Source organism: Amblyomma maculatum, chromosome 6 (assembly GCF_055883805.1).
Source record: "Amblyomma maculatum isolate TAMU_Amacu chromosome 6, ASM5588380v1, whole genome shotgun sequence".
NCBI lineage: Eukaryota > Metazoa > Arthropoda > Arachnida > Ixodida > Ixodidae > Amblyomma > Amblyomma maculatum.
Window position 1 is genome coordinate 7,689,991 of NC_139349.1, and position 25,916 is coordinate 7,715,906.

Sequence of the window (25,916 nt, forward strand, 5' to 3'; positions counted from 1 at the left end):
CGCCCGTCCCGTGGCATTTTCGCCGTTTCTCGCGATCTCGAGAGCGAGCGCATTCGATGCTTTTCCGTTCTAAAATGGCGTCGACAGGCGAAGGCTGTGGCACTGTGAAGAGGAAAATAACGGAGCTCAAAGTTGTCCAGTTGAGAGCCGAACTGGAGGGACGTGAACTGGACAAGAGCGGCAGCAAAACTGCACTGATCGAGCGCCTTTCAAAGGTAACTGTCCTGCAAGCCTTCTGAAAACACTCCTTGCATATTACACTAGGCCTATGCTTCCAAGCATCCTGCTCCGCGTCGATGTGTTTCGTGCTGCTTGAAGCATTTCTCTCTTTCAGAACTACGTGAAAAGAGGGTATTATTTCAAGAGTGCCCTCATTTCTGAAAAGAATTAGCTGTACAAATGATTAGGCGTTCTCGCAGAATGTTCAGCGCTTGTTTCTGGCCGTTTGCTTTTGGTTTTATCAGCTTGTGATTCGCTGCAGCTGGGCTGCGGTTCAGGCGCATCTAATGGCACTTGCATCACTTTTACTTTTCATTGAACTATGCGCTTCCCCATAAGCAAAGGAGAAATAATCGAGGTCATATTTTCATAATTCTGAACGTCTTGATGGCTGGGGGATGCTTACGTGGACTAAATCGCGACTTCATTTTCTCTCCTAGTGCAGGTTGATTTTTCTCTTTGAGACGCCTGCTGGACGTCGGGTTCGTGTAGCCCGATTTTTGGGACTGATTGAACGAATCTAGTTAAGCGAGAATGGATTTAGGAAGGATTTTATTAGATTACAAGCGGATGGAATATGACACAAGTCGATAAATATTTTAGGCGACATTCATTCACCTATTTTCTATGGAATACGTCGAACTGTTAACGAAATTTACATCTCTCTGCATTCCTTCTGCGTGCAAGACGTGTTTGTAAGGGGTGACTAGAATAACTTAAGCGGGTACTTTATAGTCTTCCATTGACACGTCATTAGCTTCGCGAAAAGAGTCGATTTATTTTTAGTGAGTTTTCAGTTTGAGACTTCTAGCGCTGTTGCAGTCGCATTTTAGGAACGTAGCGCAAAGAAGAGAAGGACAAAATATGAGGGAAACAGACTGGAGCGCTTTTTTGTCCTTGTCTTTGTATTTTGTCCTTGTCTTCTTTGCGCTACGTTCCTAAAATGCAAACGCTCCAACTCGCCCAATTCAGCATTCTTGTCCCCAGGTGGAAAACTAAGGAAGCAGATTGAACATGCCTGTGACCTGTATAAGTCAACATGAAGTTATCCACGTATATTTAATATAATACAGCACCCTGCAGTAGCATTGCATTCTTATAAAAGAAGAAAAAAAAAACTTTTGTCATTAAAAGGTAATGCAACCTAAATAAGATAGCTGGAAAAACTGAAACGCCTAAGATTTAAGTCAACATTTTATCAGTCGATTTGCTGACCTCAGAACTGTTGCAGCTCTGGCTTATCTGGATAATGTTTTGTTTTGTGCCAGGAAACAGAAGTTGTATTAGAATTCTAGTACACTATGCGTTAGGATATTTCCGCTGTTGTCCCTTTTTTATTACTGTCTTTGACACATTAAGTTCTACTGTGAGAGACACATTCGGAATTTTGTCTCCAATTTAGGTGTGGTAATTTTGAGAGTGGTAATAAACTTTTTCTGCCCAAAAGGCATATAGGTTTCGTTTCAGTTTGTGTAGTGGTACTTCTTAGTGGACTCCCCCTCCCCTTCCTTTTCTAGAAATTCTTGTATGGGAAAATCATGCATGTACACACAAAAAACAGTGCTTCCACTCTTGCTCAAATTGTGCCATTCTGTGCCAAACGTGATTTGCTGCGCCATCATGATACAAACTGCCAAAATTGTGCCAAAGTGCTCCAAAATGAATCTATCAAGCGATGATATTGATAACGACAGGACTGTAGAGGGATCAGAGCAGCCGGAGCAGAGGCGAAGAATAGCCTGTGGGCCGGAGTATGATGGTGATATAGTGAACTAGAATACTTTCTAGTGGCGCGAACGACGACGCTTGGGCACGCCGATTTTCATTGACGCCGCCAGGTGGCTCCACTGCAACATCTACTAGTCGACTTTTCAATGCTTTCTTGCAATAGTACGACAGAGCACCGATGCTTTTGTGCGCCTATTCAGTAAAAGTAGTGATTTTTTCCCTATGCCGACGTATGTGGACCTCCACCCATGATAGAAGGCGTTTCATTCGACATTATTCGGGTATTCGCCGTTGCACTAGGGTGGAAGCGCTCTTATTTCGCTGGCGTCTGCTACAGCTCATGCGGGACGAGTTATCGCGCACTGTAAATCGTTACGGCTCATTTATTTGTACGGGACTGGTATTTTTCTGAACCCTGCAGAGCCCGCTTTATTACAGAGCCAACTCAACTGTCAGCAGCAGACTGGTAGCAGAGTGGCCAGGCATCGTGCGCACGTACGGGTTCTCGCATCTCTCCAACCACGCCGCAGTAACTCTCCTTTAGCCAATAATAATGATTATATTACACTGCGCTATTCGGTATCCACTGGTAACCAGGAATGCTCATTTTAGCTTGATATCTGCTTCGTTAGGAAATTTGCCAACTGGTAAAGTGAGGAGCAGCTTCAGGCTGTTACATTTTTTTTTTTTTTTTTTTTGACAAAGTGGTCATGAAAAAAAAAAAAAAATCCTACGCTTTGAAACGAATCATCCAGCGATATTCTGTGGCGTCACCATTATTCTCTGTTCACAGCAACAATATCTGTTATAAATCATCACTGTAAGCCAGGTGCTAATTAAAATCCTTTCATCTCATATGCATAACATATATGCCAAAAATACATACATGAGGAGGGCAGAGCAATTTTCTTTAGGTACTTCACAAGGCTTCTCCACTGCTGTTTTATTTTATTTGAGTGCATGGGACAAAAGCCATCAACAATGAGTTGTTTTGTGAAATTATTGACTACACAAACAGTCCTAACAATGAGTTGTTTTGTGAAATTATTGACTACACAAACAGTCCTAAGAGCATCCATCTGCTCATCTTCAGGTGCTTTGAAGCTTGACATTGAGCTGGTTAATGCATTTTGTGAAAAAGTGCATGCGGGTACTTAAGCAGTGATTTCAGCTGCACCAATTTGACAGTGGTTAGAGCACCCGTTAGCAGGTTTGCTTGGCCAGTAGCATATACTGAGTACAAGCTGTCTGCTTGAATTTAGACTGAAGCAGGTTGTAAACACATTCTCAAGGTCAGCCACAAACTGGTATCACTTGAAGGGTACAAAAGGCCTCTGTTGTCCTTAAAATTAGTAAAATTAGCAAAGTTTAATACATGTGACATCTTTTTCTTTTCAGAAAAAGATTAAAGCCTTTCTCACAGTTAGTTTGAGGTAGGATAGAGAGACCACAATTGTATACAGCTGCCAGCCAACTGGCTCACCCCAGGCAATGTTTTATTTTGAAGTTAAGTAATTAGTAATTATTTTTTTTTTAAATGACTAACTATTGCCTTTAGACACTAACTGGGTTTGCAGAATTTGAGCGCGCCTTCTAAAACCTCCATTCCATTTATTTCCGATAAAGAAAGCCTCATCGTTTTTCCAAGCTCTAAAGAAAGCCCGCGAAATACAAAAATTATCAGCCTGTATAGCGCTGAGACTGGGCTGTTGAGTCACGGCCGCAGCTAATTTCTGTCACTCAAACCTTGCACGGTTGGGAGCACAACAATATTGTAGCGCATGAATGCGTCAGTCGCGTGATTTTTTTTTTATTTCGCGGGATTTCTATAGAGGTGGGAAAAACTATGCACGTGAGGTTTTCTTTATCGGGAATAAATGAAATGGGGGTTTCAGAAGGTCCTCCCCAACTTTGCAAATCACATTTATTTGAACGCAATACTTAGTAAATTAGAATTGCAAAATGAAAAATTGCCTGCACTGTTTTTTTTTTATCGATATTTATTGTCTTAGGGCATCAGTAGGGTATGATATGAAGGATATGAATAAATGATTAAATAAATGTGCCAGCTAGAGATCTAAGGATGTACCATGACTACGTGGAATTGAATTTAATTTAATCTGAGCTGTCTGCTTTATTGAGCCAGTGGTAGTATTCGAGATCACGCAAACAGTAGAAGCTTTCTTCCCCTGAAGTCTTCCTTTTGTTCAGACCTGGTGCGCCAGGTGGCTGTCAGCAAGTGGTTTCTCTGGCCTTACTGAAATGGTTTATTTTTAACCCTTGGCTGAAGTTAGCTTGGACACGCGGTATAAAATATGTCGGCTATCGTTTGGTGCCACAGGCTTAATAGCAAGAATCTGCACTGAGCACAACTCTCTGCAACATCAATATTGCCCACATCCAGCCTTGGCTTCACGGGTTTGACGGTAATATATGCCGGACAACCCGGCAAGAGTGTATAGGCACCGCATCAGGTGCCAGTGATGGCTTTTCACGCGGTATATCCTCACTTCTGCCGTTGATCATATATATGCATAGTCACGCAGCAGGATGAGATGCGGCTTGAAATGATGCTTACACACTGCCAATGTTTCTGTGAGAGGCTTTTTCTGCCTTCACAAGCTTCGTTTCCACTTTGTGCGATGTTTATTGTCCCTCGGAGCAGCAAACAAAGGTGACTGGAGCATCCGGATAGCCACGCTTCGGCATCTAGGAGCAAAACAGTGCGAGTTGGTCTTTTTCCTGGCCATTTCGAACATTGCATGGTGCTTTTGAAGAGCTGAGATGGAAGGCAGAACTGAAAGTTCGAGGGCAAAATCGCAAGAATGTGCAGACTGTACGGCGCGCCAAGCCTTGACTTCCCTTTGTGGACGCGCACGCGGTCCTAGTAAACGTAACTGCAGCACCACCAGCGGCGGTCAGTGGCGTCCGGCGTGCAAGAGGCGCCCATTTTCCTTCCGTTCGCGCCACTAGAAAGTATTCTAGTTCACTATAGATGGTGATAAGTTGTGGTTGTGTAGTGCCATCTATTGCATTGAATGCAACCTCATATATAGCCGTTTGAGCAAAATAATATATAAAGCAGGGTGCCTTGAGGCCGCCGACATGGCACTGCTAGCTTTTGTGTCGTTCGCATCGCAGGGTTGCCAAGTTGGGCTATAAATAGCCACTCAATTTTTTTTTTTATTGAATAAATACTTCAGATAATCACTGGTATAGATAATGCATGTAATACTTGCTTTCTTAGTGTTACACTTCTTTGCTGCTGAACACCTTGAAATAATGGACAGGGAAGGCAGCAGCAAGATAGTAGCTGTAAATCGATTTGTTCACAATAGCTGTGCTGATATATTGGCTTCTTACTGAGCAACGGACCTTTTAGAAACGGCACACAGGTGCTTCAAAGGGCTCCAAATCGCTTGTAAAGCTGCTCCAATATGCTCCAAAGTCCATTTTTTACTGCTCCAAAAGTTGCTCTAATTCGCAGTTTGGCAGTAGCAGCACTGAAAACATTTTTGACTAAGTGTAAGAAATACCTTTGTGCAAGTAGGACTACCCCTTCTTAGTCTCCTGTAAATCTGCCACTGTCCTGTTAGGTGGAGGGAGGTTGCTTTGTCGTTGAAGTAAAATTGAAATTGCAGTCAAAATTTGCTGCCAAGGTGTCTCAATGTCTTTAGAGTTTGGCAGCTGCACCTGTATGTAATATGGTATTGAATTTTGACGCAGTTAAAATGCATGTAGGCAGCTAAGTTGTCACATGATCAGAACCTCGAGGCGATTGATATTAATCTTTTTGCAGCTTTTAAAACCCATTTGCCACTGCACCATCTCTAAGCAAAACTGACCTGAAATAGGATGCAGCAAGGTGTTAAAAGCAGCACTGGAATCCTTGCAGTGGTGTATGCATGTTGCTAATGATTACTGCTCAGTCAGAAGAAGAAAGTGGACACAATTCCACAAATGTGGGCTAATGTTGAATTTGAGATCTTTTCATAACTACCTTTATTTATTGGCCATGTTGGGTGCTTGTCTGTTACAGGCTTTAGAAGAGGAAGGCCTTGACCCAGAGGTTCATGAGTTTGATGTTCCTGCTGAACCTGCACCTGCATCAAGGAAAATGAGTACGGATTACCGGTAGCTTTGGCGTGCGAGTGTTATCATAAATTGTTCTACTGCACCACATAAAAGGTTTTGATAACTTTAAGGCATAAATTATCTTGCAGGTGCCCTTTGTAATGGTCTTGCCTTGTGTCATGAGGCAGGCTTTATGACTGAGTAAAAAGGACAGAACTCGGCGATGTGCAAAATAGCCATTAGTTATTTTGCACCTGGGCGAAACAAAGTAGCTAAACAGTGGCACTTATCAGTTAATGTAGGATCCTGATTATGATTATACCTGCGAGTTTTAAGTCTGTGTTAGTCTACATGGCATACTATTCAAAAGAGGTCTCTTGTCTAAAGTGTTTGGTTTGTAAGTCAAGCCTTTGTATCGTAGTCTGGCAAGAATGAGCACGTCAGTGAGCTCGGTCGATGTTGACGATGAAGGATGTTAATTTGAGTACTAGATAACAGATGAGATTTCTTTTTATCTTAATTTTTGCCTTCTGCCTTTAGGGGTAGTGCCTTTCAGTCAAGATACTGAAACTCTTGTAATGTGATAGTGTTAAAGGCTCTGCCTTGCAGAAAATCCAGCATTCTCGGCGTTGTTAGCAAATTATCATGGGCATGACTCTGGCAGGTGGTAGCTAGCAGGTAACATGGCCGAGCATTTGATTTTTTGGTGGGTTGTTTGAATTAACCAGACCACATGATATCACAATGTGAGGTACCAACTCTGATTGTTTTCTTGAGGTGGGAGGGGCGAAATAGAATCGGCCTTCCAGAGATTGTGGGTGAGAGTCATTCATGCTAGACTCCATTGCCACGCTGCCAGGCTCATACGGCTTGGTCAAAGCGGGGCTTCCTATCCATGTTGGGTAGGCGCTTATGACTGGTAGCTTAGGACTCTTTGCTAATAAGAATGAGAATTTAGAGGCACAATTCGAGGGATTGGTAATTATGTGAGAAACTAATGTACATCAGCGAGGAGCTGCAATGGCAGCTGCAGACAGGAGCCGTGAACACTATCACATCATACCCTAAAGTGTCTACCTTATTTTGCAATGGCTTTTATGTTATTGGTAGCTGCTAATGTTACCCTGTGCATGAAGGCTAGTTGAATGACTTTATTTTTGTGAATTATCCATCATGCGTGAGGCTTCTGAACTAAAGGTATAGAAGATGTTTCATTTTCTTTTTTTTTTATGTATAATCACAATAAGCAGGTCTCGACGCTTTATTAGCTTGGTAATGAAGGAACGGAAAGAATCTTTTGATATTCCAGGGTGTCTAGCAACCGGGAAAATCAGTGAAATGGCAGGGAAATTTTATGCACCGGAAAAAATCAGTGAAATGTCAGGGAAACCAGCAAAAATTTCGCCTAGTCAGGAAAAATGGCACGACATATTCTGCAGTGTATTTTCATTTCAAACTGGCTCACAGTATGTATGTTCTTAATGTAGATTTTTTTTGGAGCTGTGTCTCCAGCACGTGGCCGGCCACGCCGCAAGGTGAGGCCCGATATATTACTTTGACGCCAGCGCATAGCTGAGCTGCCACAATAGAACCAATACGCAGGTGACGTGGGTAAAATATGCGGAAGCGCTGCGTGAGAGTAGTATGCGACAAAAAAGCGGGAATAAACTACGCTGCCAGTGGCCAGTGCGAAAGTGATCGGTGAGCTGTGCTGCCAAACTACGCGTGCAGCCATATTGGATTGGATTGTCTCTGCTGATTGCGGGCTGGGCGGCTCGCAGACGAAGGGCTCGCGTGCTCTGAGGCTGGCATCAGTGCACTTTTGATTTTCATTAATTCAACTTTTGACGTTCTTAATGGCCATTAATATAATTAGTCTTCTCACTATTGTAAATTGCAGAATATGATTAGTGAATAGTTTATCTTTGGGAATTATTTGCTTATGCTCATTATCATCAGCAGCTACATTTTTGAGCCTCTTCGCTCGTCAGGGAAAACCTGGAAAAGTCACGAGATATTGAAAAAGGGGTTTGCTAGACACCCTGTATTCTTTCAGCAGCAGCTCTTGAAGAATGGGACACAAGGAGGTATGAATGTTAGCTTATGGCTGCCCATATGTGCTCAGATTATTTTCAGGCAGCTTCCTCACAGTAACATTGTGCATTTTCATCATGAAATGCAGGCTACCATTCACAAGTTGACATTTATATTACTCACGCTCTGCATGTAGATGAGCATGAGGTGTTATTTAGTAGAATGAAAATTTGGAACACTCTGTGGAATGGTTAAAGTAGCAATATTTTGAATTACCTAGCAGCTTGTGCTTCACAATATGATGCAAGTAAGATTTGTGATGTGCCAATTTGTTTCACACAAACACACACTACATTATTTTTACTTTTTTTTTCTTTCAGGCGATGAGAATACTGACTTAGGTAGGGTATTTTGCCTTTTTATTTTATTTCATGTTTCATACATCGGAAAGTTATCTATGCGCATGCTTTGCTGCATTAGCTTGGATATATTAGCTGCCAGTGGCTTTCTAGATGCCATAATGTCAGAATATGTATTATGAAGAAGCAAAATATTAAGGATGCTTTGCATTTTGCCCTTTCAAGCCAGTTTATACAGATGCATTAAAATATGAATTTCATTCGATCCCCATTACTCTGGAAATTCTGATGATTCGAACCAGGGGCACATCCCCGGCCAACGCCGATGAGAGCCTGAGGTGGTCGATGCTCAGTAATTTGGATATGGGTAGTCTTGCATGGGTAATTCAAATGGTTGAGGGAGGGGGGTTACATCGAGGTACGACCTGTCAAGCCGGCTGTTGTCTAAGTTTTACGGATGGTGTTCATAAGGCACTTGATCAAACTATGAAAAATTGTCATTGTTGCTTGGTTTCATTTCATATGTGTCGACAACTTTATCCCAGGCATTCATTAGGTAAAATGATTCCGATGCAAACAGTTTTCATCAGTTTTTTAGGGACATTTTATCATTTGAACAATCTTACTTGCACTCTACAAAGCTGTACATCACCTGGAGGGCTATTTGGTCAAACATAGCTTAAGGTGGTGCAGTGCAACGGCGCGTGGCCTATAAGAGAGAAGGGAACAAACACAGTGCTGGCAACGCTGTTTGTCCCCTTCTCTCGTCTAGGCCACGTACCGTTGCGCTGCTGCACCTGAAACTCTACAAAGGTATTGAATCATCGGTCAATAAAACTTATGCTCTTCTACACACACAGAAAAAAGAAGTCTGGAAACGGTAAACATTTTGCATGTACAAAGAAATCAGTCAGCTTTTCAGTATTGCCATGCAACAAAATGGAATATTATGGTTACCTCAGGAGCATTTAGAAGTAAGGAAATTTCTGTGGTTCAGCCATTTCTAGGCTGCGCTTTTGCTGCCTGCATCGCTTCTGTTGTTATGCATTCAACGGTGTTCACTCGGTTGTAGTGCATTTGTCTGCTTTTTGTGATGTTGATGCAAGTTTGCTTCCTCAGCTTGCACAGTTCTGTGTACCTTAGTCCAGTGCATGCAGAAATGTTTTAAGCTTGCAAAGTTCTTTGTCAATTATGTCAAGCTTGTTAGCTGCTGAAGCTTTAGTGTAGAAGTCAGCAAGAGAAAAAAAAAAGTAGTGTCGGTGGCAGCCAGTGTTTATGGTTGCCACCCACTTAAACAGATTTTGAATTCTGCAGTTGTTTGTCGTGCCTGATGCTAGACTGGCTGTTTGCATTGTGTCGCATAGGTATGCTCGAGGAAAGCGCCACACAGAGAAAATGTGTGCTGCAACTGAATGTAATGGGATAAGAAAGTTTTCCTCAGTCCTTTCAGAAAACCTGAATCCTAACCCTACGATGGAAGATGCATTGCTTTATATTATGCAGGGCCCTTTCATATCAAAACTGGTATTTTTAATGCACTTATCTAGTGCATTGTTTGATACAGTTGTACAGTATTCATGCACATGCTTATCATACATTGGAGTTTCGTTGTCTTTTTTGTCAATTTCTGTTAAAAGCTTGCTAGTCATATTTCTCGTTAATTTAAGCCATTTTTGAGTGCCTGTTTGGCTTGGAAATGTGTCTTGTTTGGCAGTGTAAATAGTTCTATGCCTATTGCCCGTGCAGAAAAGGCACCGGAAGCTGAATCTGAGCTTCGAACAGTGGATGAGGCAGAAAGGACAGATGGAGAGGGTGAAAAGGCGAGTAGACTTGTTCATTCTGTACATTTTTTCGAATCGTTTGGCCATTTTTTTTTTTCTGAAAAATCCTTTGTACTATACTTGTTTGTGCTGTACATTTCCCATAGAGAATTGCATATTTTAGTTTCCAGTTCATGGAGCTTAAAATTATTCTCCACAGAAAATTGGTGTCTGTAGGTATAACCTGCTTTGAAATTATTTTCATAGCTGCATTTTTTGACGTTGTATAGCGCACCTGTTGGCATGAAATTTTTTGTCATGAGATCACTGTCGCGTGTTTCAATTTAGCTTATTTGGTTGTGCTTGCATCCTTTCCATGGTGTAGGAGGCCAGCTCAGAGGCCATGGATGCTGATGCTCTGCAGCTTTCTATTGAAGACGAAGAAAAACTTTTGAATGAAGAGGTCAGTGTACTAGTGATAATGAGACTTGTGGTTGCATGCTGCTTGCAGAGTTTTAGTTTTTGATGTGATTAAGTAATGTATGCACACACACATACAATTACAGGAAAGACTTCTCATTATGAAGGTCAGAACTTGGGCCTTTCTTCTGACATTTTTGTTAAATTTCGTAAATTACTTCCAGAGTTACCTGCTTGTTTTGTTTGGTAGCATATTAGTGAGAGCCTGGTTGTCATTTGTAGTCTTAAGCACTTGTGTTCTTTGAGTTTACTAAGCAAGCTTCATTGCCCTCTTTCAGGAGGAGAGCTTCGATAAATCGAAAGGTAAGACTCTGGCTGTTCTGGAAATGCTGCACCTTCTCGCTCTTCTCCCCCTTTTTGGTTGCTTGTTGCACAAGGCGTTAGGCCACTTGCCAGCAAAGCCCATGACAGCAGCCAGTGAGAACCTGGGACCAGGGTGTGGCAGCCAGAGACCACCTTTTGCTCGTCTTGCCTGACCGCTTCAGGAGAGGACTTGCCAAGGCACCGGAGCAGCGTGAATCTTTTCAAGCTGTGGATGCTCTCCTTGTCAACTCTGCACCTGGTGGAGGGCGGCACGGTTTCTTTGAAGAGTGGCATCGCACTTTCTTTTGGAAGGGTTAGCCAAGGAGGACCTGCGGGCAGGTGGCCTGTGCGTCTTCACTGCCAGCCTTGGTACACGGCACAGGGTGCGCTGTGGTCCCCCTAGCACACTGCTCTGCGTCACCGGCTGGGAGCTGAGACCCCCCCACATGTAGCATCGAGAGTACGATTGTAGGCAGCTGGCAATAGAGGCAGTGTTACTACTTTCCCAAAATATGCAAAGCAGAAGGGCACCATAGAAGGAGTACGGGGTGTAAGATGCCAGCGTTGAGCAAGTAGCCTGGCCAGAATGGACGCGCAGATGCAGCATTTTCGGCACTTTGCCGCCGTGCATTTGGCCCCCTCGTGTGTTCGCGGACAGGAAGGGCAGGCACTACTACCAGGGGGGGCTCCTCTGGCACTGCTAGTGGTTCTAATGGGAGTGTCCTCGGTTGCAAGGTTGTCCGGAGTGGGCCCTGCCTGGCAGGCTTCCGGCGTGTTTGGCTAGCTGATCCACAGGCTACCAGTCGGCTGGCGGCGTGCAAGAGCCAGCAGGCAAGGCTGTGCTGCTCCACCCTTTTCCTCCCTTGCCTTCCTTACTGCAGATGAAGCCTCCCAACAGGAAGACGGTGCTGCAACCGCAGCACCACCAGCGGAGCCAGCGACCAGCACGCCTGCGAGCACCTCTGCCAAGAAGAAGGGCACCAAGGCAACCGCTGTCAAGGAGCAGGACAAGGCGCCCGCTGACTCTACCCCAAAGGAGGACCAAGAAGGAGGGCAAGGGGGTGACAGCAGCACAGAGAAACGCAAGAAAGAAGACACCACTGCGCCAGCCACCAACGGCACGGCAACCACCCCATCCACTACCAGCAGCAGCACCACTACCCCTGCTAAGGCCGCCGCTGCAAAGAGGTTGGTCTTGACGTGCGTGCGTATAACACTCCTTAAGAAAAAAAAATGCGGTTTTACCATCTGGGGAAGCACACTGGTGGGAACTTCCTCGTAGATGTGGACTGCGTTGCAGCTGCAATGTTGTGGCCACTGCTTGCGTCTCCGGGTCCCGCTTTAGGGCAGGGCAAAAAAAAATGTTTGGGCAAGGCACTGGAACCTGGAGGTGAATGGCTTTTGCACAGCGCGATTGTCCCGGCTGGAACTTTTGCTATCGTCATGTAATGCCAGCACGCGTCCATCTGCTCTTGCCCAGCAGGGCAGTAACACACCTTCTGGTTAATGGCAGGCAGTTCTTGGACAAGGTACCAATTACTGGAAGATGAGATGCGAAGTGTCACCATGCAGTTTGTCCACGGCATTCTTTTTTGTTGTTGCATCATCGCCGGCTCCTGCATTGTGGGCTGGCTCTTGAGAGCGTCGGGCTCACTTCCCAGCCGGCTTCTGCTGCTCCGGGAACAGGCCTCCTACAATGCTCGTTTACTTCTTCGCCATGCTTTGGGAGGAGACACAAGATGCATCCAGTTTCAGCGTTGGCCACCCTTCTAAGAAGATCCAGTTAAATCTTGGGGCAAGATGGCTTCCTGCTGGTGTTGGTGTCCATACAAGCCAAAGACTGCTCAGGGCGATACCATGTCATGAAGATGGGACTGCTACAACTTCGAGTTTTTTAAAATTCCCACCTTTATTGCTCTCAGTTCAGCACTTACCCAGGCATCCTTAGCTCTAAAACAGATCAGAGGTAATAGCTGAAGGTGAGGTATACATGGCTTGGCCTGGCTGGCCCAGAAAGGATTTTTTTTCCTTAAATTATGTAGCTGACACAGTGAAGAGCTTCAGAGCAAGTGACCTTACTCCCTCTTTATCCAGGTGTTTTTGTGGAACCTTTCAGAACTTTTCTAGCTGTGTGAGCTGCTGTATAGCTTCTGGAAAGACTGCACGTCGGCCTGCCTCCACAGACTCTGCAAGACTATCGTTGATGACACCAAGATGCTTCCCTTTTCCCACTTCCATTGAAAAACGACTTCATGGTACCTCAGCACGAGCCCATGCTGCAACATGCTCTTGTCTCAAGATCTCGTTGGAGAGAATTTATCACCACTAGGTTCCTCACTGCCTGACCCATTTAGAAGCGTTCTCGTATTGCAGTGGTGCTTGCTTAGCGAATTGTGAATGCATAAGGATGTTCTTGGAATGCTCTGATGTCTTCTGCTCTGAATTTTTATTACTAGTGCTGTGGGAAAGACCACTTCAAAGACTGCCAAGACAAACAAAGGTGAGGACTTTGCAGTGCTTGTCTAATTTACACATCCAAATTGTTGTTCCATACACTGGGTGAGCATGCATTTATCTGCTTTTAGCTGATGCCAAGAAACTGGTGGCACCTCCCTCGAGTGGTCGAAATGTCTGGGTGAGCAACTTGTCTTCAACAACACGTGCAGCTGACCTCAAGGCTCTCTTCAGCAAGCATGGAAAGGCATGTGTATTATTCTCATTGATGAATTGCTTACTTAACATAAAAGTATGACCCCTCTTGCCCCACCTTAGATCAGTTCTGTTAGGCAGTTTATTGAATTATATTTACTATACATTTTTTTTTTTTTTGCAAGGCTCGCCGTGCAAGTTTTTGCCAAGACTGCTGGAGTTACAGGGTGTCTAGCAACTGGGAAAATCTGGAATTGTCAGGGAAACTATGTACTGGGAAAAATCAGTGAAATGTCAGGGAAACCATCAATTTTGCCAGGTCAGCGAAAACAACACAATATATTCTGTAGTGCATTTTTATTTTAAGCTGGCGCACAACAAGTATGTTATTCACAGATTTTTTTTTGTGCTATCTCGGCAGCGCGCGGCCGTGTGATTTTTATTTTTCAGTAAATGTTTGACGTTCTTAACGGCCATTAACACTAATGACAGCCTTCTCACTACAGAAAATTGCAGAATATATTCAATAAATAGCTTCTTGTTGCGGATTATTTGTCTATATTCGTTATCATCAGCAGCTGCATTTTTGAGCCTCTTCACTCGTCATGAAATTTGAACTGAAATAATCAGGGAAAACCTGGAAAAGTGGGGGATTTTGAAAATAGTGGTTTGCTATACACCCCGAGTTAGTATTGTATATAAACGGAGAATTAAAATGCAGCAAAAATAGAAAGCAGACGAAAATTGAAAGTAGAGTCACAGAGAAAAAAAAAATAGGGAAGCACGTGCAAGGAGGTGATAGGAGTGTTCTGCTACCTGCGGGGAGAGGTGTCCCGGGTAGGCCGGGAGGTGAGAGGGAAACCCGCAGTGGTGTCGTTGCGGGAGACTGGGAGGCCAGTGTGCCTTCTTCTCCACCAACTTCCCTAACAGCGTGCGTAACTCGCGAGATAATTAAGCGCCTCCATTATAATGGGGCAGGGGATTCGTGTGTATCCCCACTAACTGCAGGCTGCATTATTTCCCGAGCCTCTCTACTGCGCATCTAATAGGCATGTTCATGATGGATAAGCCAACTGAGTCTCAGGCAGCATAGTTTTGTTTGCAGTACTCTGCTGCCAGCCTGTGGTGACGACAGATGTTGATGGAGCTGATGGCCTGCCAAACAAGCCTATAGCTGCACGCCATATAGAACAACGATTGCCTTGCTGTTTACCTTTTCATTTTAAATCGCTTCCAAAGGTGTCATGCTGGAGTGTTACAAACGCTCATTTCCATTTTTTCTGTTCGTGCAGAATTTTTGTTCTTCCAGTGTGCTGAAGCTTTGTGCCCATCATGTGCTGTTTGCCGTTTGTGTGGTGAGGGCTCTTCACGCGCCATATTTACTTTAATGTGACGCGATGGGTGACTTTGCATATTGCCCAATGGAAAAAAAATGAAACCGCAAATGTTACGCGAGTTATGGTCCTTGCAGTCTCGTCAAAAGTGCTCATTTGTCGTCTTCATCGAATGAAGAGTTCTCGGAAACAGTCTTCCTTTTCACTCTCGTCCTCCCAAACGATGTCATCGGAAGCCTTTGCTTTCAGGCTCACATTTAAAGATCACCCATCTATAGTAGATTAGTTAACTGCTAGCCATTGAGCTGCGGCAGAATTTCAGATTTCTTCTGCTATCAGAATAGCTTTTCTTTTGAAGCGAGCTTCGCACTGTGCACGGTGCAATGCCATCCACACTAATCAACGGCGAAATATGCGACAAGCGGTTGATAAAGGTGACAACGGAATTCTGAGCCTACGAGCAAAAAGCTTAACATTTTGATTTGGATGGATTGGGATTTGCCAGATTTGGCTTCTCTGGTACTCGTGTTGCCAATGTAACATCGTATAACCGCGCAAATTGAAACCAAGTGGTGACAGATTCAATATGGCTGCGCCCCTGCGTTGCTATAGGCCAACCGAATCGTAGAATTTATGGGGGCTAATCTCGCAAGAATGCGCCACGGGGGGCTAGACGCTACAGTCGCCTTCTAGCCCCGACGTGCAGCCCTAACAGACAGAGCTGTGACCCCCAACCCGCGGTGCGAGAAATCGCTACTGTGGCGGGTTCGAGCCAGAGAGGACAGACACTGAGTTGCGTACTCGAACAGTTTATTGTGCTCGAGTAACGGCAAGGAAAATACGCTCAAGAACAACCGCCGTGTAGGGAGCGAACGCCGCGTACAGGGGTGAAATAGAACCACCTAAGGGAGAAGCACGCACGAGGAGTGAGAGGTAGTCTGCTCACCTGCGTGCGGCTTCGTGCTCACGGCCCGCGGCAGTCAGTGCGCGCTGGACCGAGAGCAGAGGGTGAAGGCGGCGGTCTCCCGACGGGAATGCTGATCCGTGCGCGTGCACGCCCAACCGTCAAAAGACACCGAGGGAGCTGCGACAGACGCGCATCTCACCTCGGCTCGGGGAGAGGAGGTTTCCCGGGTATGCCGGTAGGAAAGAAGGAAACCCGTGCGGTGTCGCCGCGGGAGCCTGGGAGGATGGGAGGGTAGCCAGTGTGCCCTCTCCTCGCCGTCCTCCCCAAGAGCGCACGTAATCACGCGTGTTAACTACGCGCGGCCCTTTATAATGGGGGCAGGGGATTATGAATCCCCACAAATTCGATTATAACGCAAGGGTAGACTAATGAGAGCCAAAAATTATTAAGAAAATCTCTCGTTACATTCAAGTAAATACGGTAGTTGTTCCATAGTTTTGCTTCAAAACACGGTGAACGATTACTGCCAAGACACGTGTTTCGATGGAGGCAAAGCGGTGTGGCGTTCGTGTACCGTGCGAGTCGGTGCACGGTAATGAACCCCAGGTGGTCAAAATGTCCGGAGTCCTCCACTACGGCGTCTCTCATAGCCAGAGATTCTTTCAGATGCTAAACCCTAAAAAAACAAGACCAAATTATTCATAATGCCTAAACAAGGTTGCCCAACAGCATTTTAACAAAGTGTGCTGTAAGTGTGCACAGCATGTATCTTGATTATTGTCGATGTGGATTTGGTTACATCCTTCGCTGGCCCCTCGTCGGCTTGATACGCATTGATGACAATGGTAAGCTCTTCATAAAAGTCCACACATTGCCAACAAGCAGACAGATGTGTCTCTCTCCCCCCTTGTTTCCGAACTGCAGATAAGCCGCAGCCCTACTTCTTTAATTAAGTGCATTTTCTCAACTTTTGGTGCCGGTTATGTGCTAGAAAAGGTATGTGAAATAATCTGCCTTCGACCAAACTCATGTAATGAACTTATTTTCGCAAAACAACATAAAGCCTACATTTCAACTGTGTGGAGAGGTGGTCACCACAAACCACACCTCATTTTCATGCATAAAACTACAAACTATGGAAAAAGCATTTTATACAATTTTGTGTTGAACACATGCCATTCCACCCTAGCTTACTCTTGTGGACAAAATTAATTTGTCAGAACTTTGTGTATAGTTTAGTCTTTCAAAACTTCTAAACAAGTTCTAGTATTTTGACACACATTTTATCTCTCTTCCAGCCGGCATATTGATGCTCATAAGGGACTTAACTGCTTACATGCCACTAAAAGCATCACTCAAAACCTTACTTGAAATATTCATTCCTTTTTTTTGTCATGGCAGGTGGTGGCGGCAAAAATAGTGACCAATGCCAGGACACCAGGTGCACGGTGCTATGGCTTCATCACGATGGGTGCCATGGAGGAAGCAGTCAAGTGTGTCCAACACTTGCATGGCACAGAGCTTCATGGCAAGACAATCTCTGTGGAGCGGGTATGCTGGTCGAACACATCCATGAATCTGACTTATTGAGGGCCATTTTATTTTCCTCTGTAGGCAGTACTGGGGTCACAAATTTGAAGAGCGGGTGTCTATGGCCTCAAAACGAAGCCTCTACCTTCACCTGGAGCACTAGTCATCCCCCCCCCCCCAAGCCTTTCCAAAGACTGGCCCTGTATACATGGGCTTCACAGGGTCTGGTCGAGTTTGCATGTCGAGTACAGAACCAGTTGTTGGGTTTATGTATAGACGATCAGGTCGGGTAAAGTAAGCGGTGGAGCAAGTTGACTCACATGCGGCGGTAGGTTATTTGACTTGACACGTTAGTCTAGGACGCTGTTGAGTCAGGGAGTCTGGTGATAAGCAACTGTGGGATCAAAAGCATCTGGCGCAGCTAGGAGTGAGTTCAATTGCACGCTTTTTAGCCCTCATCAACATGAAATAAGTGAAGCTCTTGATAGTAAAAGGCAGCAGAATCAAACACAAATTGGAAGCTTGCACAAGAAGTGCTAATCTGGACACTAAGCACTGCTGCTATACCTTCTTGCTCTAAGCGAGTTCGTGTAGGCACCAGTGAGGTCAGGTAAAGATGGCATCACTCAATTACCCGACACTTGACCCGGTACCGAAGAGTCCATGTATACAGCTCTGCCCTGTTTCATGTATGAAACCTTGGCTGGCTTCATGCATTCATTAAAGCCAAAGTATCTAAATGCTAATCACTGTGGACAGATCGAACTGCTTTTTCAGTTGCTACGTCAAATTCTTGATCTTGGTTTTTCTTTTCTTTGTTTTTCATTTTTTTTTTCAGACTAAATACGAGCCTGGTGGTGCACTGAAGAGGTCTGAGGCTAAAAACAACCAGGCTAAGGCTCGTGCCGCTGCCAATGCTGCACGTAAAGCCACCGACGCATCCACTGCAGGTAGTTCCACTAGCCAGGCTAAGGCGAAGATTCCAGTGAAGAAGACTGTTGTTAAGAAGCTCATCAAGCCTAAAGTGCCTACTGAAAAGCCAAAAGGTTTGTATTGTTTGTGGCATTTGCCTTGATATTGGCATTGAAGTTTGGCTGTGAAGGAGGTCCTGATTAGAGAAGCTGTTTTTGTGCATTTGAGTATTTTTTTATGTTAGCTTCCCTTAGCACACATGTTTCGGAGTGCAGTTCGTAGGTATTAATGGCACCAAAAGTGATGCTGTGTCCTAGCTGCTTTAGCTTTGCGGTCCTTTTCAGCTATGTCTCACCAATGGTCTTGCAGGCTCATTTGTAGTTGCAGCTTGATTCTTTTCCCCTTTTTCATCAGCACCTACCAGCACAAAGGTCCCTGCCGACAAAGATGGAGGCGAGAAGGATGATGTCATGGTGATTGATGACAATGAAGGCAAGGAAGGTGTGTTGGCTTATCACAAAGTTGGCAAACTAAGACTCCACTGCTCAAGGTGCACACTAGGCATGGCATACTCATGTGAGTTTGGGCTTTTCAGATTCGAAGGACAGGCACCGTGAGAAGCGGAGTTCCATACGTGACCGCCACTCTGGGCGCAGCCGCTCGCGGGATAGGCCAGTACCACGTCATTCGTATTCCTCCCTTCGCCGGCCGTACGAACGCAGTAACATGGGCTTCTATCGAAGGCCCAGCTTTTACCAGCGACCTTTCTTCAATCGTGGTGGTATGAACATGGGGCCCAGCTTCAGGGGACCGTCGTCATTCGGCCCACATCGGCCTCCTCCCGGCGGCCATGACTTGATGGCGCTGAGAAGGATGAGGGTGAGTATTTATTGCGAAAGCAATACTACGCCAGGTCTAACCGCTTGTCGCGTGGTCCGTGGCTCGTGGACTCTCCTGCTGCTACGAAGAAGAATGTTCAGTCACCCGCAGCTAATGCTTTCGCTCCATATTCGGTTCAGCAGCGTTGAACCCTTCTCAATTTTATCTTTATTGTTCTTGAAGGACAAAGAAATTTACGAAGTGCTCAGGAAGTTCACTGGCGAGCAGAGAGGAGCTGTCTTAACACCTGTGTCAGCATCTATTTAACTTGATTTTCCCATGCTTAGGTTTCTCATAGACAATAGAAAATAAATGTGCCAGCCAGGTAACATAATAGCCGGAGTGCTTGGGAAAAAAGATCTACATATCTTGTTATTTGTTTTTGGGTTTTTTAACTTCTGAGCGGAGCAGCATGCTTCTCTGGTATTCGCAAAGGTTTGAGGCTCGCATGAAGTTAATACAGTAGAACCTTGTTGATGCGTTCCCGGTTCATATGATTTCCCGTTTCATACATTCAAAATTGCGGGCAGTAGAGCATTTCCCATAGAGCTACACTACTTTTCTCCCGGTTGATAAGTTTCCAGATAACACAATATTTTGGTTACTGCGCTCTCAATTTCGACACATTGCAATTATATAATACATTTTGCGATCATTTGGGCATATTCTAACGAGTGCTCGCGATGTGAAAACTGATCAGCGGCGATCACCCGTCACAGTTGCTTTCCTTCAGTGCCTATAGGTGCAACGGAGCGGGGCATCAAAGAAAGCTAACAAGTCAACATACGAGGCGCACTTTTCCACGGAAACATGACTTCATGAGGAGAAACGCGGTGGTTTTTTTTGGGGTGCCTTAGGGGCGTAGAGATAAACCATTTGATAACTGCAATTAGTGAAAACTCGTTAATTCAAAATGGCGCTATGACGGTCCCGGGGGCGCCGGAGGGTAGTGGTTCGCTGCCTGCCTGCGGGAGGCTGTAAATTTTGCGCCAATCTGGAAGGTTCTTGATTATCGTATATTGCCGATTATAAGTCGACTCCGATTATAAGTCGACCCCCCAACTCGCGACCCCTTTTGGGCAAACTTTGGGCAAGAGAAAGTTACACTCCGAATTTAGGTCGACGCTGCCACACCCTGTGGTCCTAGCTCACCTGAAAAGTATTTCGGAAGGCCGAGTCATAAAGAAACATTTATTCGTTCACGAGACATCTGTCGTCGCTTGTGAGGACACAGTCGCGATCATCTTACGAGCCACTGCTGCCGCTGATCGTCGGAAGCGATGCCGAGATGCCGCACTTGAAGAACGCCGCAGAGACCAAGTCTATTGGTAGTCCATACCAGGCATCGTTGACCCATCGAGCCACTTCGCCCAAAGAAGCTCGCTTCAGCCTCCCTGTTGGTGTCTTTAGGTTTTCTTGCTGGATCCACTTGTAGAATGCACCGATGTGGTCTTTGAATGGCTTGTTCAGCACTGTATCCAGTGGCTGAAGAATAGGTGTCAATCCACCCGGAATGATGACCAGGTCGCATCCCGCGTCCGCTACCGCTTTTTTCACACGGCCGTGCAAGAGAGTCCAGGATGAGCATGCTGCGGGGCTTCAGCAGCGCTCTCGGACGCCTGCACCACACGAGACGAAACCATTCGAGGACCATTTCATAATTAAAAAATTCCTTCTCATTTACCCGCACAATGACTTTTGGCGGGAACTTTTCCTTTGTCGGGATCGTTTTCCTCTTGAACAGAAGGAATGGCGGTAACTAGTGCCCATCTGCCGTACAGCATAACATGACCGTGAAACGGTTGTGCGTGTTACCCGTTGTTGGCAGGCGGACCTGGCGCTCCCCTTTTGCGGACACAGTCCTATTGCTAGGCATATCAAACCAGACTGGAGTCTGGTCACCGTTGCCTATTTGACCAAGCAGGAATGAATGTGTTGCCCGTAGGTCATTCATGTAGCGCAGAAAGGCGCTCCGTTTTTCTTCATAGGCTTCGGGCAACCATTGGCATACGGTCGTTCGTCGCCTTAGGCTTAAGCCGTTCCTTCATGAAATTTGTCACCCACTTCTTAGACACTTCAAACTCTGTATGCGGGATGCACATCTCCTCTGCGACAGCGCGCGCCTTTGTTTCAATGTCATTGTAGCAAACACTCAGACTTTTGCTTCTCTGGTCGTGAACCCAATCTCGAACCGCCTCCTCAACGGCAGGGCATTGTCCGAACTTCGGCCCGCGAAAGGAACGGCGTGTAGCAGCACACACAAAAAGCTTACTTCTTTGTTTTCGCCAGCCTCTCACGCACTTTTCTGAGACATCGAAATTCCGCCCTGCTTCGACATTGTTTTCAGACTCTGCGTACAGGATGACGTGCCACTTGAAAGCAGCTCTGTACTGTTGCCGATGTTGCGTCGGCATCTTGCAAGGCGTCCGTCGAGTGACACAAACCACATACACTGCTGTTAGCTGTCGTGTCGGCTAGAGTCCACCAGGCGGTGCGACGAGAAGAAATGGCGAAAGGCACACAACGTTGCACAACATGCGAAAATGCTTCTCGGCTCATGTGACTGGTCACGTGTGGTCGTTTTGGATTGGGTTTGTAGCTGTCCCATTTGTATCAAACATTGCCAGCTCGCCCGGCTTTGGCCGTCTTTTCGTGGGACGCCCATGGTTTGTCGATAACAAGTTGCTATCGTATTAAAGCAAACCTTTGGTGCATATCTCAATTAAATTAGTTTTTTTTTTAAAGCAGATCCACTTTCGCATTGTGTCTGACAACTTTTATAAAATTACGAGTGCACGGGGCACGATATTATACACGACTCGGTCGAAATTACTTTTGACCCCGCATATAAGCCGACTTTAAGACTCTGCATATACGTCGACCCCAATTATAAGTCGACCCCCCAACTTTTGGAAGGACGTTTAAAAAAAAAAAGGTCGACTTATATGCGGCAATATACGGTATATTTGTTAGCTGTTGTAATGTCTGTGAAGTCAAAGTTCCGCTATCCTCTGATATGGTTATTGGTGTGAGAATGACTCAGTGCAGTGGAATATTGTTGCCGTGTGCGCTCCTGCAGGAAGAACGGCTGCGTGTGCGAGAGCGCATTGATTTGCGGGAGGAGGAGCGGCGCAGTTACCATGACTCATTGCGACAGCGCGAGCTGGAGCGGAAGCAGAGGGAGGAGTCCTACCGACTGGAGCGGGAGCGAGAGCGTCTCAGGTATGAATGTTGATTATGGCCTGGCATTTGATGCTTTTTTTTTTCCTTGTGAACAACTCTGGTTTCATCAAGCTGTCATCATTGTTTTTTTGGCCGGTTGCTGCTTCATTTTTTTTCTTCTTGCAACACTGTTTCAACTTATGCTTTGACAGTCAGCATTGTGTACGTTCTGCTTGTCCATCATTTAAAAATTGAGAAAGTGGCTTTTGCATGAGCCCTGCCAAGTATGTAAGCCAAAAATGAAGAAAATTGCCGGCCTTAGTGCAGTGCTGCAATGCAGCACTTTTTAGGCCGAGCCATGAATTACTGTTTGGTTTACAATTTTTACAGGGTTGAACGCGAGAAGTTGGAGCGTGAGAAGCTGGAGCTCATCTGCCTTGAACGTGAGAAGCAGCGCCAAGAGAGGGAGCGCATTCAGAAGGAAAGGGAAGAGCTTCGCCAGAGGCAGCTGCTTGTTGGGTAAGCATTTCACTTCTTTAATTTACCTTTGTTCTCAGCAGCTTTTGGTGGTTCAGTTTTAGAAGATAGGCCTATGAGTACAGTACCACGCTGACATTACCCTGTTTTGGCTATTTTGATGTTTAGTTGACTTAATTGGCTCTAATTAACTAATGACTCATACGCCAAACTTTTTCCTTGCCAACGTGTTTTCATCTCCTATCAACTACAACCATTTCCTTTTTCCTGTCTTTACTCACTTCGCCACAATCCTGCTGACAAAGTTCTGATGGCAAACTTCTCAAACATAGCTTTTTAATGCTTGCGCATTAAGAACCACTGCTTTATCATCAAACACCAGATGCGGAGCAGAAACATGCAACGTGACCACAGTTAAAAGCTGTATTTCTTGAGTTTTGCTATAAAGTTAAATTTCACTGTGAAACTATGCACATCACAGGCTGTCGGGAAAAGCCATTACTCTTGTCACAGTAGTCGCCCTGCCCTACCTGCGAGTTGCCATCATTTCGGTTCTGTATTTCTTGCTGGTTGCTTTTCCACATGCATTTTTCTTGGATGTACGGTCAAATCCACTTATAACAATACCTATTTTAACGATATACAGTTAAACCTGGTTATAACGAAATTGTAAAATGTCAGCAATTTTTCGTTACATCTAGGTTTTCGTTACATGCAGTTTTCGCGTGAAGACCCAAAAAAAACAATGTAGACGAAGACAAGATTATGAATTGATGCAAGGCAAACCACCTTGAAAGTGTTACCAGTAAATCAGAATTATCCGAAGTCATGAAAGCGGTGAAACGTTTCGCGATCGCGCTGATAGCGCGGCGGCAGCCTCCATCTCTGCGACTTGCACGGCGCGTCTACGAGGGAGCGGCGAAAGGAGGTGGAGGAGAAATCAGTCTGGGGGAGAGCGCGCGTGTTGGTGCCGCCGCGCCCGCGCTCGCCCACTGCCGCTGCCCCAGGAAACTGACTCCGCCTAGCGTCGCCAGCGCGCTCCACTGTTCCCGCTACTGACGTGCGGTAGCCTGCGAGCAACCGTGTCGCAGCGATGGACGCGCGCTGCTCGCCCCGCGTCTTTTTTCTGTTATTTTTTGCCGCTTCTAAGTATGAACTATTGTAGTGCCATGTTCCGACAGAAAAGCAGCAGAGACTGCTGCGTCTGCCAAGCAGATGCGGTGTCGGCGCTGAGACGCGAAGCGCTGGATCAACTGCAGTCGCTCGTTGCTATAGTAGGCGTTCCTCTCACTTCAGTTCGAATTTTGCGGGGTTGTGCCAAATTTCCAGTGACTCAGCACTATAGCAGAATCTCGATGATATGATTACGGCTGGTACAAATTTCGGGATGATACGAATTTTAAGAATGCTTTGAATGGACTACATTGTATAGAATACGTTAAGATTCGGGGTGATACGAAGAATTTCTGAACCCGCCGCGGTTGGTACGAATGTGCAAACCAGTCGCGCATGCGAGCGGGCCGGCGTGGCTGGCCTCAAGAGGGTAACATAACTGACGCGGCCGCCGCTAACTCCTCTCCCCCCCTGCCGCGAATGATACGAACGTTGTACAAATGCACAAAGCCACCGAGCAGCTCAGTGCAAGAGCTCACAGGGGGAGAGGGTATCCACCGCGGCCGCTGCCTCTTCTCTCCAACCTTCCTCACCCCACTAGCCACCCTACCCCCACCTCCCTTTCTAGCAAACCGACGAGCACTAGACAAGGACGGCCAAGGCGAGGCACGTGCCCAGTCGTGTACGCCACTCATTTGCTGGCAGCTCATTGGTCTATCGAAAAGTTGTCTCGCCGGCTGTTCCCAGGAAGCCTGTGACGCTGGCTGCACCTGCAGTAGTTCACCTTGGCAGTTCTCCGTTCGCCGCTTCTTTCTGTCGTTCGCTGTGACGTGAAGTGCCCAAACGTTATAAAGATGCAAACGTTCGCTGCTGCCGAAATGTCGCGGAAGCATAAAGCCCTTTTTTTTTAAGGAAAAGCTTGAAGTGCTGAAGAGGGTTGACGAAACCCCTAAGAAGCGTGTCGACTTGGCAAAAGAGCTAGAGTTGGCACCGTCGACGCTCTGCACCATTGTTGGGCAGCGAGATGCCATCTTGAAAAATGTGCAGGACTTCGGTGCGAACGTGAAGCAGGCTAAAACAGCGACCCATGTCAAGCTGGAAGAGGTTCTGCTGACTTGGTTCCGCGAAGTGACAGCAGCCGGCGTCAACGTGGACAGCAAGGTGCTACGTGAAAAAGCAGACACCGTCGCACTTTCGCTTGGAATTGAAAATTTCCAAGTGTCTGGGGGATGGCTGCACCGGTTTAAGGAGTGGCACGGACTTGTCTACCGGGTCGTCTCAGATGAAGGCAAGAAAGTGGACCAGTCAGCTGTAGATGAGTTGAACATGCTGCCGGCGCTGATTTCGGAGTACGCGCCACGCGACATATTTAATACCGACGAGGCGGGCCTCTTTTTCAACCTTCAACCGGAAAGAAGTTTGTGCGTAAAAGGCCAGGCATGCCAGGGCGGCCAGAAAAGCAAGAGAGAGTAACAGTACTCTTTTGCTGCAACTTGGATGGATCCGAGAAACTCCAGCTTACCGTCATCGGTAAGTCGAAGAAACTGGGGTGTTTCCGATCGGCGGAGCGTTTGCCTGTCTTTTACAAAGGTAACCGAAAGGCGTGGATGACTGGAGATTTTTTCCGCGAGTTCTTGACAAGCCTTGATCGGAAAATGGCGTCAAGAAACCGGAAAATTTTGCTTTTCGTGGACCAGTGCTCTGCCCACCCACAGGAAATGACATTCAATAACGTGAAAGTCAGGTTCCTGCCAGCGAACACTACCAGCCATCTTCAGCCACTGGATGCTGGGATAATTAGAAATGTGAAAGATCATTTCAAAGGACTTCTAGTGAGGCGTCTGCTGGCGAAAATTGACCGTAAAGAAGCAAACTTGCGGATCAGTCTCTTAGATGCTTTGCACTTTCTAGCCATGTCACGGGATAGTGTAACTTCAGACACAATCTTGAACTGTTTTAGAAAGTGCGGATTTGCCATCAGACTTGATGCGGCTTC

The 25,916-nt window shown here is 45.9% G+C and overlaps 1 protein-coding gene across 4 annotated transcripts in view; it reads left to right on the top strand.

Moving 5' to 3' along the window:
* The window catches only part of LOC146185011 (uncharacterized), a 44,542-nt gene continuing 18,626 nt past the window's right edge, over positions 1–25,916 (top strand). Inside the window, exons 1-15 of one of the 4 annotated variants that reach the window (XM_084605964.1) lie at positions 1–215; positions 5,987–6,068; positions 8,436–8,456; positions 10,161–10,234; positions 10,560–10,637; positions 10,933–10,957; positions 11,839–12,157; positions 13,414–13,457; positions 13,543–13,658; positions 17,249–17,398; positions 18,216–18,423; positions 18,704–18,790; positions 18,885–19,168; positions 22,248–22,390; positions 22,721–22,849. In XM_084605964.1, coding sequence (XP_084462090.1) covers positions 57–215; positions 5,987–6,068; positions 8,436–8,456; positions 10,161–10,234; positions 10,560–10,637; positions 10,933–10,957; positions 11,839–12,157; positions 13,414–13,457; positions 13,543–13,658; positions 17,249–17,398; positions 18,216–18,423; positions 18,704–18,790; positions 18,885–19,168; positions 22,248–22,390; positions 22,721–22,849 — 1,919 coding nt within the window. In that variant the 5' untranslated portion in view covers positions 1–56. The remainder of the gene's footprint in view (positions 216–5,986; positions 6,069–8,435; positions 8,457–10,160; positions 10,235–10,559; positions 10,638–10,932; positions 10,958–11,838; positions 12,158–13,413; positions 13,458–13,542; positions 13,659–17,248; positions 17,399–18,215; positions 18,424–18,703; positions 18,791–18,884; positions 19,169–22,247; positions 22,391–22,720; positions 22,850–25,916) is intronic. The other 3 variants (XM_084605965.1, XM_084605966.1, XM_084605967.1) reach the window with 3 other exon arrangements.